Here is a 15872-nt window from a genome sequence, read left to right as displayed (position 1 = left end):
TAGTGATGCAGTGCTTCTGAAATGTATAGCTGCTTCAGTTTGTGAAGCCATTTTGTTAATCTTTTTGGGCAAGTCACAGAGTGGGGATGCAATGTATCACTAATTCAATTGGGGGGGGGAGTCTTCTTTGAAGTGCTTTTAACACTTTAGGCCCTTCCCAGTTGTTTAGTCAGTAGTGTTTCAGTTATTTTGTATTTTACCCACATTGTATGTACATTTATAGAATCATAATCATAGAATTGTAGAGTTGGAAGGGACCATGAGGATCATCTAGTCCAACCCCCTGTAGTTATACTATTGCATTTTATAATTAACAGAAATAAAAGGATGGGTCTTAAATAATGATGATGGAATCACATGGCAGATAGTTCACCAGATAGTTGTGTTTCTGCTTTCATGGTTATTACAGAAACTAAATCCCTGATGTTACCTGTATGGATGTTAAGATGGATGATACATCATAGGTAGGACTCCAACGGTTCTGAAGAATATCCAGACATATACTACCATCTGCATAGACTACAAAAGGAAATTAATGGGTTTCATAACAAGAGCCAGTGCCCTGCAAGTTTCTCTTGCCAGGTTCTCACTCACAGCTCATTGTCAGCATTTATTGAATAACTAACTAAAGTCACGCACAGAGTAAGTGTCTGAAGCTTGTTCCTCATCTGATTTCCACAAGTTATGAAACAGGCCCCTGGTGAACTGAATCTGTAAACTGCACCTTGCTCCACCAACACATCCTCCTTTCTGACCTCATAACTATGTTTATGAAGATGTTCACAGCATGGTATTTCAAGCAAGGATTAAGCACCAGGAACACATTTCCTTTCTAAGATCTATGCAAGTCTAATGCAAGTCTAATGTGAACTTTGCAATATAGGCTTTAGAATTCTTCATAAAGTGGGGAGAGGAGAGGATATAAATGTAGGATGAGAAAATCCACTGAAAATAAAACTATTAAAAACTCATATACAAAAGCATTAGCATCTATAGGAGTGCTAGAAATCTAATTGGTTACACTTGGCAAGTGACAAGAAAAGTTTGTTTACTATAGGGTTCCATCAGAAGTCATACAACCAAAATATCAGAAGCAGACAAGATCTAGGATTATAAGAACCCAAACAACGAACTAGTACTGCCACTAAGTAGATTTGGTTTCATTTAGAAGTTTTCCTCTTGCCTTTAAAATTAAAGGATTCTACACCTCAGTGATCAGGGGAGTCACTGAGGAAATCACCCTATTCTGCTAGAAATTTAAAAGGCCATGTAGAATGGATTCTCAGCAACATTTAGCATATATTTATATGACTGCAATTCCCTTAAATCATCAGTATCCAGTCCATTTCCATGACTATTGCTGTAGTTAAAGACACAAACCACTCCATTTTAGATGGTACATACCATTTGGATGAAACATCTTAGAAACAAATCTAACAGTAGGTGGCTTGTTTGGATATTCTTCTGTGAATTCTATGGTAAGCTTGAAAGTTCCTGCAATTGAAAGGCAAGGCCTAATTATCTTGTTCACAGATTGAAACTTCCCCTGTACCTGTTGTGCAGATGCTCCAGCAGTTTCACGGAATTACCTAGGTATAGGAGATTCAATTATTACGTAGCCTGCTATTCCACTGACAACAGTGGGCCAGCCAGATGCCTCTAGGAAGCTCACAGGCCGCTGCCACTGCCACCACAATTACAAGGCCTTGCAGGCCGCCGTAGCTTTTGCCACTGCCGCAAGGCCTTGCAGGCCACCACAAGGCCTCGCAGGCTTCTGCTACCACCGCCCACTGCCGTGGCAAGGCTTCATAGGCTGCTGATTATTGTGCCACTGCTGCCAGGCGGCTGTCGCTTCTGCTGCCTAGCAGGCCTGCTGGCAGTCCCAGATTATTTGTATTCACTATGACTCATCACCGTACTTTGGATTGTCCTGAATACCACCATTTGGTAAGGTAAAGGTAAAGGTACCCCTGCCCGTACGGGCCAGTCTTGACAGACTCTGGGGTTGTGCGCCCATCTCACTCAAGAGGCTGGGGGCCAGCGCTGTCCGGAGACACTTCCGGGTCACGTGGCCAGCGTGACATCGCTGCTCTGGCGAGCCAGAGCCGCACACGGAAACGCCGTTTACCTTCCCGCTAGTAAGCGGTCCCTATTTATCTACTTGCACCCGAGGGTGCTTTCGAACTGCTAGGTTGGCAGGCGCTGGGACCGAACAACGGGAGCGCACCCCGCCGCGGGGATTCGAACCGCCAACCTTTCGATCGGCAAGCCCTAGGCGCTGAGGCTTTTACCCACAGCGCCACCCGCGTCCCACCATTTGGTAGTGAAGCCCAAACCCAAGTGTCTCATTTGGATGCATTTTGGCTTGCCTGCTGCTGAAAGTGACCATTAGGGTGATTGATAATATCATCATTTATCCGTTTCAGAACCTTAAGTAGTAGCAGTTGCCAGTGATATACCACAATACTGAAAACTAGTTATCACCCAGTCCTACACCTGACCTTCCTGCTGCTTGGAAGGAAGCAGCCAGCCCATCTCACTTGGGGGAGGCAAAACAGTATTTGGAAAGCAGCAACCAGTAATCACCATACACAGGGACAGGACTTCTCAAATTGCTTGCAATTGTACTGCTACCTGGAGTTTTGAAGGCTGTTCACAATATATTGCTGGGTCAAATATAATGAAACTGTTATTGCGATGTGGGCTTCAAACTGGTTTTGAACAATGTATAGACAGACATGATCAGAACAACCAGGGAGGTGAATGAAGTTGACAGCAAAGTGCTAGAAAGGGGATTGAGGAGAAGACTACAATTGTCAAAATGGGAGGGAATGAACCAGTGTTTTTATCCAGAGGAAAGAGAAAAGGGACCATGTATTTGAAACACTATTTATGGAGATAGCCATCCTTGATAACCGGTGATCAAAGGTATATTGCCTCTGAACACGTATGATACACTGTTACCTTAAGCAGACTTCGTTTATAAGAAGAAATTCAAATAAGTTCTTAAATAAAGGGCACTATTTACACAGTAAGCCTAGTCACCACTTACAAGGCAAAATGCTTAACCGCAGCTGGCTGTGTTTTAGCCAAGAGAGAGCAAGGACAGCTGATCCATGGAATCCTGGGAGTCGTTAATATATGGATTACATCCACCTTCTGTTCACTGAAAACATTTTTTAGTTTTGTTTTAATACTTACCATCTTCAAATGGGGTTCCCTCAGGCCTGAAAGAGGAGAAAGCATATCAGCACCTCACATGTTGTTTGCCAGTTAGTTTACTGTTGAACTGGCAGTCAGCCTTTACAGAATGACATACAGTGGTACCTCAGTTGCCGAACGTAATCCATTCTGAAAGACCGTTCTACTTCCAAAACGTTCAACGATCGAGGCGCAATGGGTGGTCGGTAAAATCCATGGGGAAAAAATGGAGAAACGTGCCTCAGAAGCTGTTCGATTTCCGAGGCACGTTCGAAAATGGAAGCATTCATTTCCGGGTTGTCGGCATTCGAAAGCCGAAACATTTTACTTCCAAAGCATTTGACAGGCAAGGTTCCACTGTATAGTTGAATTTTGACCCATGCCCAGCACAGAAATGGGGGTCAGAGTGAGCAAGCTTAAAGAGTTTCGGGAGAAAAAAACCAAAAGTTTTAGCAATTTCACAATTTCTACATGTGGGTAGTTTTACTTATGTAAATAACTTCTACCAAGCAGTCACCTGCTCCTGTGCTGCTGCCACCTCTAATCCTGCTCTCAACCCAGATGCCATCTGGGTCAAATGGTGGGGATACCACCCCCAAATACTCCATAGCATTGTGTAATTAAAACAGCAGTGCTAAGGAAACTGCACACTGCTCACCGCCCCAGTTTTGCTGCTATTTTAAAAATAAGGGCAGCAGCATGATGGTGCTGCATGGCTCTGGTCTGATGGCAACCAATTTGTCACACAGAAAGGTACCCCCCCAAGGGTCATTTAATCCAACCCCCGGCAACACAGGAATCTCAACTAAAGCATTCCTGACATACGGCTATCCAACCTTTGCTTTAAAATTGCTTTAAAATTTCTAGTGAAGGAGAGTTCACCACCTTCTGAGGGAGACCGTTTCACTGTCGAACAGCTCTTACCACCAGAAAGTTCTTCGTGACGTTTAGTCAGAATCTCATTTCTTTGCATTTTAATGCATTGGTTTGGGTCCTAGCCTCTGGAGCGGCAGAAAACGAGCTTGCTCCCTCTTCAATGTGACACCCCTTCAGATATTTGAAGACAGCCATCATCGTTCACAGGTGACTGGACATATACTCAACTAAGAAACTTCCTCCCCTGAAGCACCAGGACCCAATGGCCTGACAGCTAAATATTAAAAAAACAACTCCAGAACTCTCTGGTGCAGCCATTGAAAGATGTTGTCAGAGTTGCTCCCCGATCCTAGCTTACAGAGGATCACGCTAGCCAGCGATCATTAAGTAAAAGTCTTTATTGAGTTACAGTTCCCATTCTCAAGCTGCTGCGTGCAACTCTACTTCTTATGGTTAGATCGGCGAAGCTCTGTCTGGGTCCCCGCCTCCTGTACATCAACTTAATATCCTAGCCTTACTCCACCTTTTCCGCCTGACTGTTCTTCTCTGGGTCCCTCTGCCCCCCGGGGTCTCTTCCTTCCGGGACTCTTCTGACGCTGACCCCCCGGACCCTTCTGTCTCCTTGCGCCGGGCTTTAGGACCTGGCTCCCTTTCCAGGCTGCTTACTGCGCCACCTTCCTGTGCATTTGAACTTGGCGCGCGCGCCCAACCTTCCACTTTCCGTCTGACCGTTTCTTCGCTCCCTGATGGAGGTGTGGCCACTCCTGACTCGTGCCCTCCCTCCTGTTGTGAGCTGCCAGCGCTTGATACCTGACTCCCTTCCTCTCCCCTGCTCTCTGTTGGTGACGCTGGTCCCGATTTCCAACTGCTCCCCTCTGAGCTCCCTCTGGCCCTTTCCTCCTGGGGTGTCCCCCTAGGCTCCCCCCTTGCCCTGGCCACTGGTGCTCCTTTCTGTGAATCTTCCGATTCACTGGAAAGACTCGGAGATCTCGGGTCGTCGTCATCACTCATCCTTTCTTCTGCCTCCTCCCCCTCGCTCTCTGCTCCCCTTGCCTCTGCTCCTGAACCCCTGACAGATGTTATGAATGAATTTTTAAAGAACGGTAAAGTACCAGAGGCCTGGGAAGAGGCATTCATTACCTTAATCCCAAAGCAAGACACAGACTTAAAGGTAGGTACCCCTGCCCGTATGGGCCAGTCGTGTCCGACTCTAGGGTTGTGCGCCCATCTCACTTAAGAGGCCGGGGGCCAGCGCTGTCTGGAGACACTTCCGGGTCACGTGGCCAGCGTGACGAAGCTGCTCTGGCGAGCCAGCACCAGCGCAGCACATGGAAACGCCGTTTACCTTCCCACTATAAAGCGGTACCTATTTATCTACTTGCACTTAGGGGTGCTTTCGAACTGCTAGGTGGGCAGGAGCTCGGACCGAAAGACGGGAGCTCACCCCGCCGCGGGGATTCGAACTGCCAACCATACATACGATCGGCAAGTCCTAGGCACTGAGGTTTTACCCACAGCGCCACCCGCGTCCTAAGACGCAGACTTACTTTGGGTTAAAAGCTATAGACTGATCTCTCTATTAAACGACGATTATAAATTATTTGCAAACATCTTGGCCAATAGATTGAAAGGAGTCTTGACAGAAATAATCCATCATGATCAAGCTGGTTTCCTACCAGGACACCAGATGAAGGATAATATAAGGAATATAATTGATTTTATAGAGCACACCTGGAAGTTAGAAATGAGATGGTAATATAAAAGATGAATTTTGATGAGACCTTTGGGAGAGGTATTGATGCAATATACTCCGATCAACAAGCAATGTTAATTGTGAATAATGCTACAACAGAAAAATGTAAGATATTAAAGGGGACAAGACAAGGCTGTTCCCTGTCACCATTATTATTTATTTTAGTGCTAGAGGTCCTGGTGAGGAAGATAAGCACAGATGAAACAATTAGAGTAATAACTGTTGGAAATAAAGCATATGAATTAAAAGCATTTGCTGATGACTTTGTGATTACGGTAGAGGACCCAAAAAACTCATTACCAAAGGTATTGGAAAAAATTCAGGACTTTGGACAGGTGTCAGGTTTCAAACTGAATAAAATAAGACTAAGGTTTTATTGAAAAATGTGATGGAGCAATACAAAAAGGAGTTACAACAAATAATGGATTTAAATATACATTAAAAAGTAAAATATCTGGGGGTATGGTTGACAGCTAAAAATATTTATATATTAAAATATAATTATGAAAAAATGGAAAGAAATAAAAAGGAATTTAGAATTTGGGGAGAATGAATTTACCGTTATGGGGGAGAATTTCAATGATTAAAATGAATGTATTGTCAAGAATGTTATTTCAATCAATCCCGGTGATAAGCAGTACTGGATGCTTCAAAGAATGGCAAATATATATTTCTAGATTCATCTGGCAAGGGAAGAAACCAAGAATAAAATATAAATTATTATCAGATATGAGAGAGAGAGAGGTGGTTTTGCCCTGCCGGATTTGAGATTATACTAGGAGGCACCTTGCATCTGCTGGATCCGGGAATGGATAATATTGAAAAACAGATATGTGTTAGATCTAGAAGGACATAATAGATTTGGATGGCATGCATATTTATGGTATGATAAAGTAAAAGTACATAAAAGATTTCAGAATCATATACTAAGAAAATAAATTTTTAAAGTATAAAAGTATAAAGTAGTATAAAGATCTATTAGAACAAAAAACACTGTGGTGGCTTTCCCCGTTAGAAGCAATATCTGTGAAGAAAATGAGTATGAGGACTAACTAGCCAACATATAGAGAGCTGTTAACAGAGGTAGAAAACCTACCAGGTAAAATTAAAAGATTTTGATGAGGTGAGAGAACTGGTAATAGACTGGTTACAATACCAACAATTAAATGTTTTTTTAATGGATAAAAAGAATGGTTTTAGTTATGAATGATCAAGATTTCAAAGAGAGATCTTAGAAAATAACTTTAAATTATTGTCAAAAATGTATAATTTGCTCCTGGAAGGGAACACAAAGGATGAACAGGTCAAATCTGTGATGATACAATGGGCGAAGGATGTGGGACATAATATAAAAATGACAGATTGGGAGAGGCTGTGGAAAACACATCTGAATTTATGGCGTGTTCCTCACTGAAAAAAAACTATATGAAAATGATGTATTGGTGGTACTTAACCCCAGTAAAATTAGCAAAAATGTATAGAACAAGTACCAATATATGCTGGAAATGTAAAGAAATAGAAGGTAACTTTTATCATATGTGGTGGAACTGTAATGTAATCAAAAAATTCTGGGAAATGATATATAATGAAATGAAAAAATGTTTAAAATAACTTTCCCTAAAAAGCCAGAAGCTTTTTTACTAGGAATTATAGGTACCGAGATCCCCAAAGATCAGAGGAAACTGTTCATGTATGCTACAACATCTTGCTAGATCTTGCTAGCTCAGATCTTGCTAGCCCAGAGATGGAAGGAAGAGACAACCCTGACCAAAGAAGAATGGCAAATCAAGTTGATGAACTATGCCGAAATGGCAAAATTACCGTATTTTTCGCCCTATAAGACGCACTTTTTCCCCTCCAAAAATGAAGGGGAAATGTGTGCGCGTCCTATGGGGCGAATGCAGGCTTTCGCTGAAGCCTGGAGAGCGAGGGGGGTCGGTGCGCACCGACCCCTCTCGCTCTCCAGGGTTCAGGAAGCTATCCGCTAGCCGTGGGAGACCCAGCTCTCCCAGGGCTAGCGGAGAGCTTGCCTGCACCCAGAAGCTTGGGGCGCGCTGAGCTCCGCACGCCCCAAGCTACAGGATTAGCGCAGCGGTCCGCTAGCCGTGGGAGAGCCGCGCGGCTCTGCCACGGCTAGCGGAGACCTTGCCGGCACCCAGAAGCTTGGGGCGCGCTGAGCTCCGCACGCCCCAAGCTTCGGTATTAGCACAGCGCACCTGGAGGGGAAATAAATTTTTTCCCTTTATTTCCCCCCCCCCAAAAAACTAGGTGCGTCCTATGGGCCGGTGCGTCCTATGGGGCGAAAAATACGGTAACTGGGAAGCTAAGAAACCAAGAAGACAAGAAACAAGGCTAAGAAACCAAGAAGACAAGACAAGAAGTATTGATATGCAGTTGAAAATAGAATTAAGAGGACCCATGGATGGGATGGGGGGAAGTCAGGAGATTCAGAGTAATCTTGATATGTGGAATTTGTATGATCTTTTGATGTAAGCTTATTCCTATTCCTTTTCTTTCTTTCTCTTTTTCTTCTTCTTTCCTCTATTTTGGAAAATCAAATAAAAATTGATATATACATAAATAAACTTCCTCCCCTGTCTAACAGGACGTAATATTCAGTGGATTCTGGTTTTTTGCCACATTTGCAGACCACTCTGAAGCTAATGCTTGATCAGGGTTCAAAATTATCCTTGAGCTAGTCGCGAAATGTGACTGCCAAGCATCCACTTTTGCAAGTGGATGGAGATGTCCAGGGGCACCATTTGTGCCTAGCATCTACCCCTGACTGACTGCAGTCTGTTGGTCTGACAGCCACCACTGCAGCAAAAGATCAGTCACCCCATAAAGCTGGGTGACTGATAAGGAGGAGGGAGGTTGCCTGGGGAACAAGGTAGAGCAGAAGAGGGGAAAGGGATGCTGGGGGTAGGAGGAGAGAGAAACACAGAATACACTCATTTTCAGGGTTGTTTTTATACCCCTCCTTATAGAGCACACATACATCCAGGCACACACACCAGCAAGCTATTTTGCTAGTCTCTTGCATTTCTCATGCCCTCTGTGTAAAACTAAGGCATTGTTAGTTACTGAAGCTGGGGAGGATTTTTTTTTGTGGGAAGGAAGATTTTAAGAAGTGCTTCCTCACTTTTTTGCTGTTGTTTTATTTCGGGAAGATAACGTGCTGCAACTTAAAGCTGCCGGCTCCCTTGAATGTTCCTCAGAGACAGAGAGAGAGAGAGAGATAATGCAGGAAGATATGGGCTGCAAGTTAATGAAAGGATGTTCCTCAAGTCACCCCAGGGTGTCACGGCACACTGGTTGAAAACCAATGTTCCAATGTAAAGATGAAGCCTGGAGTAATGTGCCCCTGCATTGCTATCAGCTTTTTTAAAGAAGTCTGTTACTCCTAATGGAGTATACTGGATGGTTTTTTTTACTGGTCAACAAAATTAAAAATCCTGGTCACCACCAGTAACAATGTTTGCACACCTTCACTGGCTAATCTACTTACATGTCTGTTGCAAGGATAATTGGGGGAGAAGTGGAATGACTGCCATATGTACCTTCTCAAACTCCTTACACCAGGGGTTGCAACATGGTGCCCACAACAAGCACACATACCGTATTTTTCGCTCTATAGGACACACTTTTCCCCCATAGCCCCGCGACCCTCTCCCGGCTGGAGAGGTGACGCGCGGCACCTCTCCAGCCGGGAGAGTGCGCGCGGGGCTAAAGAAGCCATAGCCCCACAACCCTCTCCTGGCAGGAGAGGTGACACGCGACTATGGCAGCAGCCTCTCCGCTGCGCGCCTTTCCGCTGCTCCCCGACCTGCTCTTTGGGGCTGGTGGTGGGCTTCCCCCCGCCAGCCCCAAAGAGCAGGTCGAAAGGAACCTGAAGCCTGGAGAGCGAGAGGGGTCGGTGCGCACCGACCCCTCTCACTCTCCAGGCTTCCAAGGTAGCCGTCTGAAGGCGACTGAGCACACCTTAAACGGCAGCTTGTTTTAGAGGGGGGAAACAAGAGGGGGGAAATTCTCCCCCTCTCTGCGCAGCGCCTCCTGCCGCTTCGCTGAAGGGGCGCTGGGCAAAGAGGGGGAGAATTTTTTTTTCTTGTTCTCCCCCCTCTAAAACAAGGTGCGTCCTATGGTGCGAAAAATACAGTATATGCCTGCAGAAGCCTTTCCTGGAGCCCACATGGTCCTCTCTTTGCAGCTAAAATTAGACTTGGAAAAAAGCATTCTGTTGTACTCAACAGAATAGGTCATGATGGGTGTGTGGTGCCCACAGCAGTTTCACCTGTTTGCACATGTGTCCATAGGCCCAAAAAGGTTGGCGATTCCTGCCTTACAGCAAGAGATTTTTTTAAAAATGTACAACACACCAGAGGCTGCTTATTGGAATTAAAATAAATTTTGTCCAGCACCAGCTCTAGTTTTTGTAAACTCACACAGAAACACAACCCTCTCTGCCTGGATATATGACTTTATAACACTGTTGAGATTTTTCTTTTATTTAAAAAAAAGACCTTCCGCCATCACTGGACAAAGAGGAAAATACAATTAAGAACAATAGCTGTTACAAACAGTCATCCCTGCAAAACTACATGACCTCAGAGGATGAGCAAAACTAATTATAATCATTAAAGCAATAATTTTAATAGCACATAGACCCTACTATGAACATCTTAGAAACAGGAGAGGAGCAAGATGCAGCTACAATTATAATTATTACACTTGTGTCTTTCTTTTTCTTCCCAAAATACAAGCAGTTTTCTACTGTTATAATATTACTATAATAAATACATGTATCGAAGACATATCATTCTGCACTCCTGGAAAGCATAGAAAAATACATATATACATAACTTTATGAAAAACACTGAATGGGAACAGGCATTTTCATTTTGTGCTCCTAGAAGGAACAGCATGATATACGTGAAATAATAATAATAGTAAGAAGAGCACACACTGGCAGACACCCCCCCCCCTCAAGATGCGCGATAAGGATTGCTGATTATTATTCTGAGAGAAACGGAGATCTGGACAATGAGATTACAGAGTTTTAAACCTCTTTTTTTCGGATTTATTTGGAAAAGGAAGAACAGGCGATCCAGGCCTGCCTACTCACCCAAATATGACCGCGTTCCACACCATTATGTTGTTCTCCGAGGGAGCCCCACTGACTCCGGCTGGAGGGTCCTCCTGAAGCCTGTTTTGGGAGGGAGGGACGGGAAAAAAGAGACACCCAATTCAGTGGCACCGTCCACCCAATCAGGGCAAACGACGTAACTCTCCATCCATGGGCGCCACTGCCTGCCTTGTGCAAGTAACACAACTCTGTCACTACGCTACCTTTATTAGCGCCATGTTGGATCACCTCACCTCTTCCTTACTTGCTTTCCTCGTTAGCCTCTGGGAAGGGGGGTCCCGATTCAGCGCTTACCTTTTGAAGTCCCGCATGAGGCGCCTCCGGGCGGGCGTGGACATCGCGAGCTCGCGATGTTAAAACACTCATACACACCAGCCCCCAGGGAAGGTGGGGCGCGAGGCACAAAAGGCAGTGGCAGGTTCCGAGAGGCTCCCTGAGCTGTAACACCTTCTAACACTTCAACAAAGGCGCGGGGCTGACGGCAGGGCGATCAAACAACGCGTCTTAACAATGGCGGAGGCTGCTGGGCAGTTCCAGACCGCACCACTGCCGTTGCGAGGGAGGGGTCTTTGGTAATGTACAAGAGGCTGCGCTAGATTGAGCCAAATCAGGGCAATACCACTAGAGAGAAGCTGAAAGTGATCACACTTAAGAGTGGGCAGTGACGTACACCGAAAGATTCTGGACGATACCAATGGGGAGCATAGCTGTCAACGTTTCCCTTTTTTTAAAGGGGAATTCCCTTATTCCGAATAGGATTCCTCACAAGAAAAGGGAAAAGTTGACAGCTATGAAGGGGAGGGAGAAACCATCCTGTGTATAAGCCTCTTCTGTAGTACCTGTAGGCTTCGTCTTGGCTGCCCTCCTCCTTATTGATGCATAAGAACATAAGTCCAGCCTGCTTGATCTGGCCAATGGTTCATTGAGTCCAGCATCCTGCTCTCACAGTAGCCAACCAAATGCCTGTGCAAAAACCGGCAAGCAGGATTTGAGCACAAGGGCACTCTCCCCTCCTGCAATTTTCAGCAACTGGTATCATCATCATCATCAATTAACATTAATAATTTGTATACTTCATCTGAAGATCTCAGGGTGGTTCACAACAGAGAAACACAAAATAACATTACAAAATACATAACATAACAAAACAAAACCGTAAACCCACTCCCAGAAACACATTTTAAAAGTCATAGACTGCTAATTAGCCAAAGAGAAACATTTTTGCCTGGCACCTAAATATATGCAATGAAGGTGCCAGGCGAGCTTCCCTAGGGAGAGCATCCCACAAACGGGGAGACACAGCAGAAAAGGCCCATTCTCATGTTGCCACCCCCTAGAACTCTTGTGGAGGAAGCACACAAAGAAGGGCCACTGGTGGTGATTGCAGGGTCTGGGACAGTTTATATGGGGGAAAAGCAGTCCTTGAAGTACTGCAGTCACAAGCCGCTTTGGGCTTTATGGGTCAAAACCAGTACAGTGGTACCTCGGATTACAAACTTAATTCGTTCCGGAGGTCTGTTCTTAACCTGAGGTGCGCTTTCACTAATGGGGCCTACCGCTGCCACCGCACCACCGGCGCACAATTTCCATTCTGATCCTGGGGCAAAGTTCTCAACCCAAGGTACTACTTCTGGGTTAGAGGAGTTTGTAACCCAAAGTGTTTGTAACCCAAAGCATTTGTAACCTGAGGTGCCACTGTAGTTTTAATAGGGACTGAAAACTAATTGGCAGCCGGTGCAGCTGGACCAGAATCAGTGTAATATGCTCAAACTGTCTTGCCCCAGTGAGCAACCTGTGCACCAAATTCTGCAGTAGCTGAAGTTTCCAAACTGTCTTCAGAGGTAGACTTACGTATAACATATTGCAGTAATCTAACCTAGGAGTTACCAGAGCATATATGATAGTTAGGCTATCCCTGTCCAGATTGTGGTGCAGCTGGACCACCAGTTGAAGTTGATGGAAGGCACTCCACACCACTGAGGCCACCTGAGCCTCAAGTGACAACAAATGACACAGAACTACCCCTAAGCTACGTACCCACTCCATCAAGAGCAGGTAACCTCCCATCCATCCGATCTAGGGAACCACCCATGTCAGGGGATGATTGGTGGGTGCTAGAAGAGATAAGAGTCCGGGAAACCGGCCAGATTTACAGTATTTATTAGTTCCATTCTCCTATTTACACAGAGCTCTCAGAGCACATCTGCATCATTCGGTATCAGTTGCAGAGACTACCTGTTCCTTTCTTTTCCTCCAGCATAGCCACTTCCGGAGCCCTCCCCTTTTACTTCCTCTGTTACGTGAAGAGCTAAGCCCCGGAAACTGCTCCCCCCCTCTGATTCATTGCTTCCTGACAACCCTTCGTCACCCTCCTCCTCCGAGGAAGTGCAACTACTAAGATCGGAGGCTTATCTCTATGTCCCCATTCTTTCCCCCTTCTCAGCCCCCAGTTCCCTGACAACCCACTAACATTGACTCAGTCTTTTCTGGATTGAGCTTCAGTTTGTTGGCTCTCATTCAGTCCATTACGAGGCAAGACACCGGTTCAGCACTTTCACTGCCTCACCTGCAAATGTAAAGAAGTAGAGCTGCGTATCATCAGCATATTGCTAACAGCATACTCCAAAACACTGTGTGGTTGTGTGTTCTGCTAGAGGACATGGTCTGCGGGGGAGGGGATACTGCTGAGAGGAAGCCAGGCTGAATGAGGAAGTGAGTTGAAGGAGAAGTTAGCAGCCAGCAGCAGTAATACTTAGCTGATTGCAGCTTCTGGGAGCTCCCTACGAGGAGCTCATAAACAGGGGGTTTTGCAAGGGCATTTAGTGGTAGAGTTTGAGTAGGAGGTCTAGAGCAGGGGTCAGCAAACTTTTTCAGCAGGGGGACAGCCCACTATCCCTCAGACCCTTTGGGGGGCCAGACTATTTTTTTTTGGGGGGGGGGGAGATGAACGAATTCCGATGCCCCACAAATAACCCAGAGATGCATTTAAAATAAAAGCACACATTCTACTCATTGGCGATCTGCCCCCTCGGGAAAGGCTGACTCCTCTTCCCAGGCAAAGGGGCCTCTCTCCGGTGGTCTGCCTCTGGCTGGTCTTTGCTCAGTCCAGAGAGACCGGTGATAAGTGACACCTCCCTTTTGAGAGATGCACACTCACTTTCCCCTTGCATCTCAGCAGAAGAAACAGTCTGAAAGTAGCCTAGCATTCTACTTTATTCACAGACTGTACACTGTACACGGAGCTAGTACAAACATGTCTGCTCTCTCAGCAGCCTCCGTACAACACACTGCTTCCTTTGCAGCAACAACAGGAAGGTCTCAAGTTACACTGAGAACACAACCCTGAGAACAGCGTAGGACATCCTGTCTCACGCTCAGTAACATCAGAAATATCACATGATGTAAACAATGTGCTGCTAGCACGCAGCTGGTGAGTACTCATATCCCAACTGTAAAAACATGCTGATTCCTGGACCGTCCATGGGCTGGATTTAGAAGGCGATTGGACTGGATCCGGCCCCCGGGCCTTAGTTTGACTACCCATGGTCTAGAGTGCTCTCTCACGATGCATGTAGGACCAAGAGACACAGAGGGTGAGGGAGCTGCTGCAGTCACCTGCAATACCTGAGTCTTCCTGCCTGAGAATGTGAAAAACTATACCTGCAACAAGTGCGAGCTGGTTGCCTGTCTGGAATAGAAGGTACAGCTGGAAGAGAAGGTACAACAATTTGTTGGCTATTTGCAGTTTAGTTGCACTGCAGAAAGCTTGCTGTGGAGACCACGCATTACAAGGAACTCAAAAAAAACTTTATCAAGGTTTTAATAACAAAAACTTCTTTTACACTAAATATATCAACAAGCATGACCCATTCCCCAGGGTACTAAGAGAGCTAGGTGCTGCTCTTTATATACTATACCCAATTGCTGACACAGCTTAATTAACACAACTTAGCAGCACCTCCTATACTGTTTCACAGCTGTAAAACTGGGTCTCGTTATTTTCTCTGGCCCTTAAAGACATACACATCTTGTGGAACAAGAAGAAGAAGAAGAAGAAGAGTTCGGATTTGATATCCCGCCTTTCACTCCCCTTCAGGAGTCTCAAAGCGGCTAACATTCTCCTTTCCCTTCCTCCCCCACAACAAACACTCTGTGAGGTGAGTGGGGCTGAGAGACTTCACAGAAGTGTGACTGGCCCAAGGTCACCCAGCAGCTGCATGTGGAGGAGCGGAGACACGAACCCGGTTTCCCAGATTACGTGACTACTGCTCTTAACCACTACACCACACTGGCTCACCTTCAATAATGAACCTTCAAATTTAAAGAGACCATTCAACACAATTTGAGGCCTGCCTATCCAAACTTCAAGCCACTGGGCGAGATGCGGAATTTATTATTATTATTATTATTATTATTATTATTATTATTATTATTATTGATTTTTTACGTATCATTCCCAAAAATCATATAACATATTTTCTTATCTTATACAATGTTTTGGATGTCCATCAACCGCATCTGAAGGTTTTTCAATCTTTACCACTTAATCTACATTTCATTAATTTCCTTATTACTTTTAATAATCCTTAACTAACAATTCTCTTCATAATCTTGTCTGCAATATTTTGCATAGTCCTCCTTACAAAACTTCTTGCAGTCCTACTAGCGTAATCTGTTTATTACAATTGCTTTTCAAATAGTTCAAATATTTACTCCAGTCCTCTGAGAATCTCTGGTCCTGCAGGTTTCAAATCCTTCCTGTCATCTAATTCTGCACAGTCCATTAATTTCATCTGCCATTCTTCTTTTGTCAGTAGTTCTTCTTGTTTCCATTTCTGTGCCAATAATACTCTTGCTGCCGTTGTTGCATATAAAAACAATTTACTATCCGAGACTTCC

General features: G+C 45.0%; 1 protein-coding gene and 1 long non-coding RNA gene across 5 annotated transcripts in view; both read right to left on the bottom strand.

Annotated features, from left to right (window-relative positions):
- The window catches only part of LOC309523321 (ubiquitin-conjugating enzyme E2 A), a 33871-nt gene extending 22229 nt beyond the window's left edge, over nt 1–11642 (bottom strand). For 2 of the 4 annotated variants that reach the window (XM_082207125.1, XM_082207124.1), the window contains exons 1-4: nt 10953–11033; nt 3202–3227; nt 1405–1494; nt 431–519 (exon numbers count right to left, since the gene is read on the bottom strand). In XM_082207125.1, the coding sequence (XP_082063251.1) occupies nt 431–519; nt 1405–1494; nt 3202–3227; nt 10953–10978 (231 nt within the window). In that variant the 5' untranslated portion in view covers nt 10979–11033. Of the gene's footprint in view, nt 1–430; nt 520–1404; nt 1495–3201; nt 3228–10952; nt 11034–11206; nt 11226–11267 lie in introns of those variants that run through there. The other 2 variants (XM_082207126.1, XM_082207127.1) reach the window with 2 other exon arrangements.
- LOC309523345 overlaps nt 1–15872 on the bottom strand; it is a 72235-nt gene that overhangs the window by 2720 nt on the left and 53643 nt on the right. The window lies entirely within an intron of this gene.

The sequence above is a fragment of the Podarcis vaucheri genome, assembly GCF_965113315.1.
Source record: "Podarcis vaucheri genome assembly, chromosome: W".
Taxonomy (NCBI): Eukaryota; Metazoa; Chordata; class Lepidosauria; order Squamata; family Lacertidae; genus Podarcis; species Podarcis vaucheri.
Note: the sequence above shows the minus strand (reverse complement) of the source record. Positions and strands in the feature narration are given on the sequence as shown.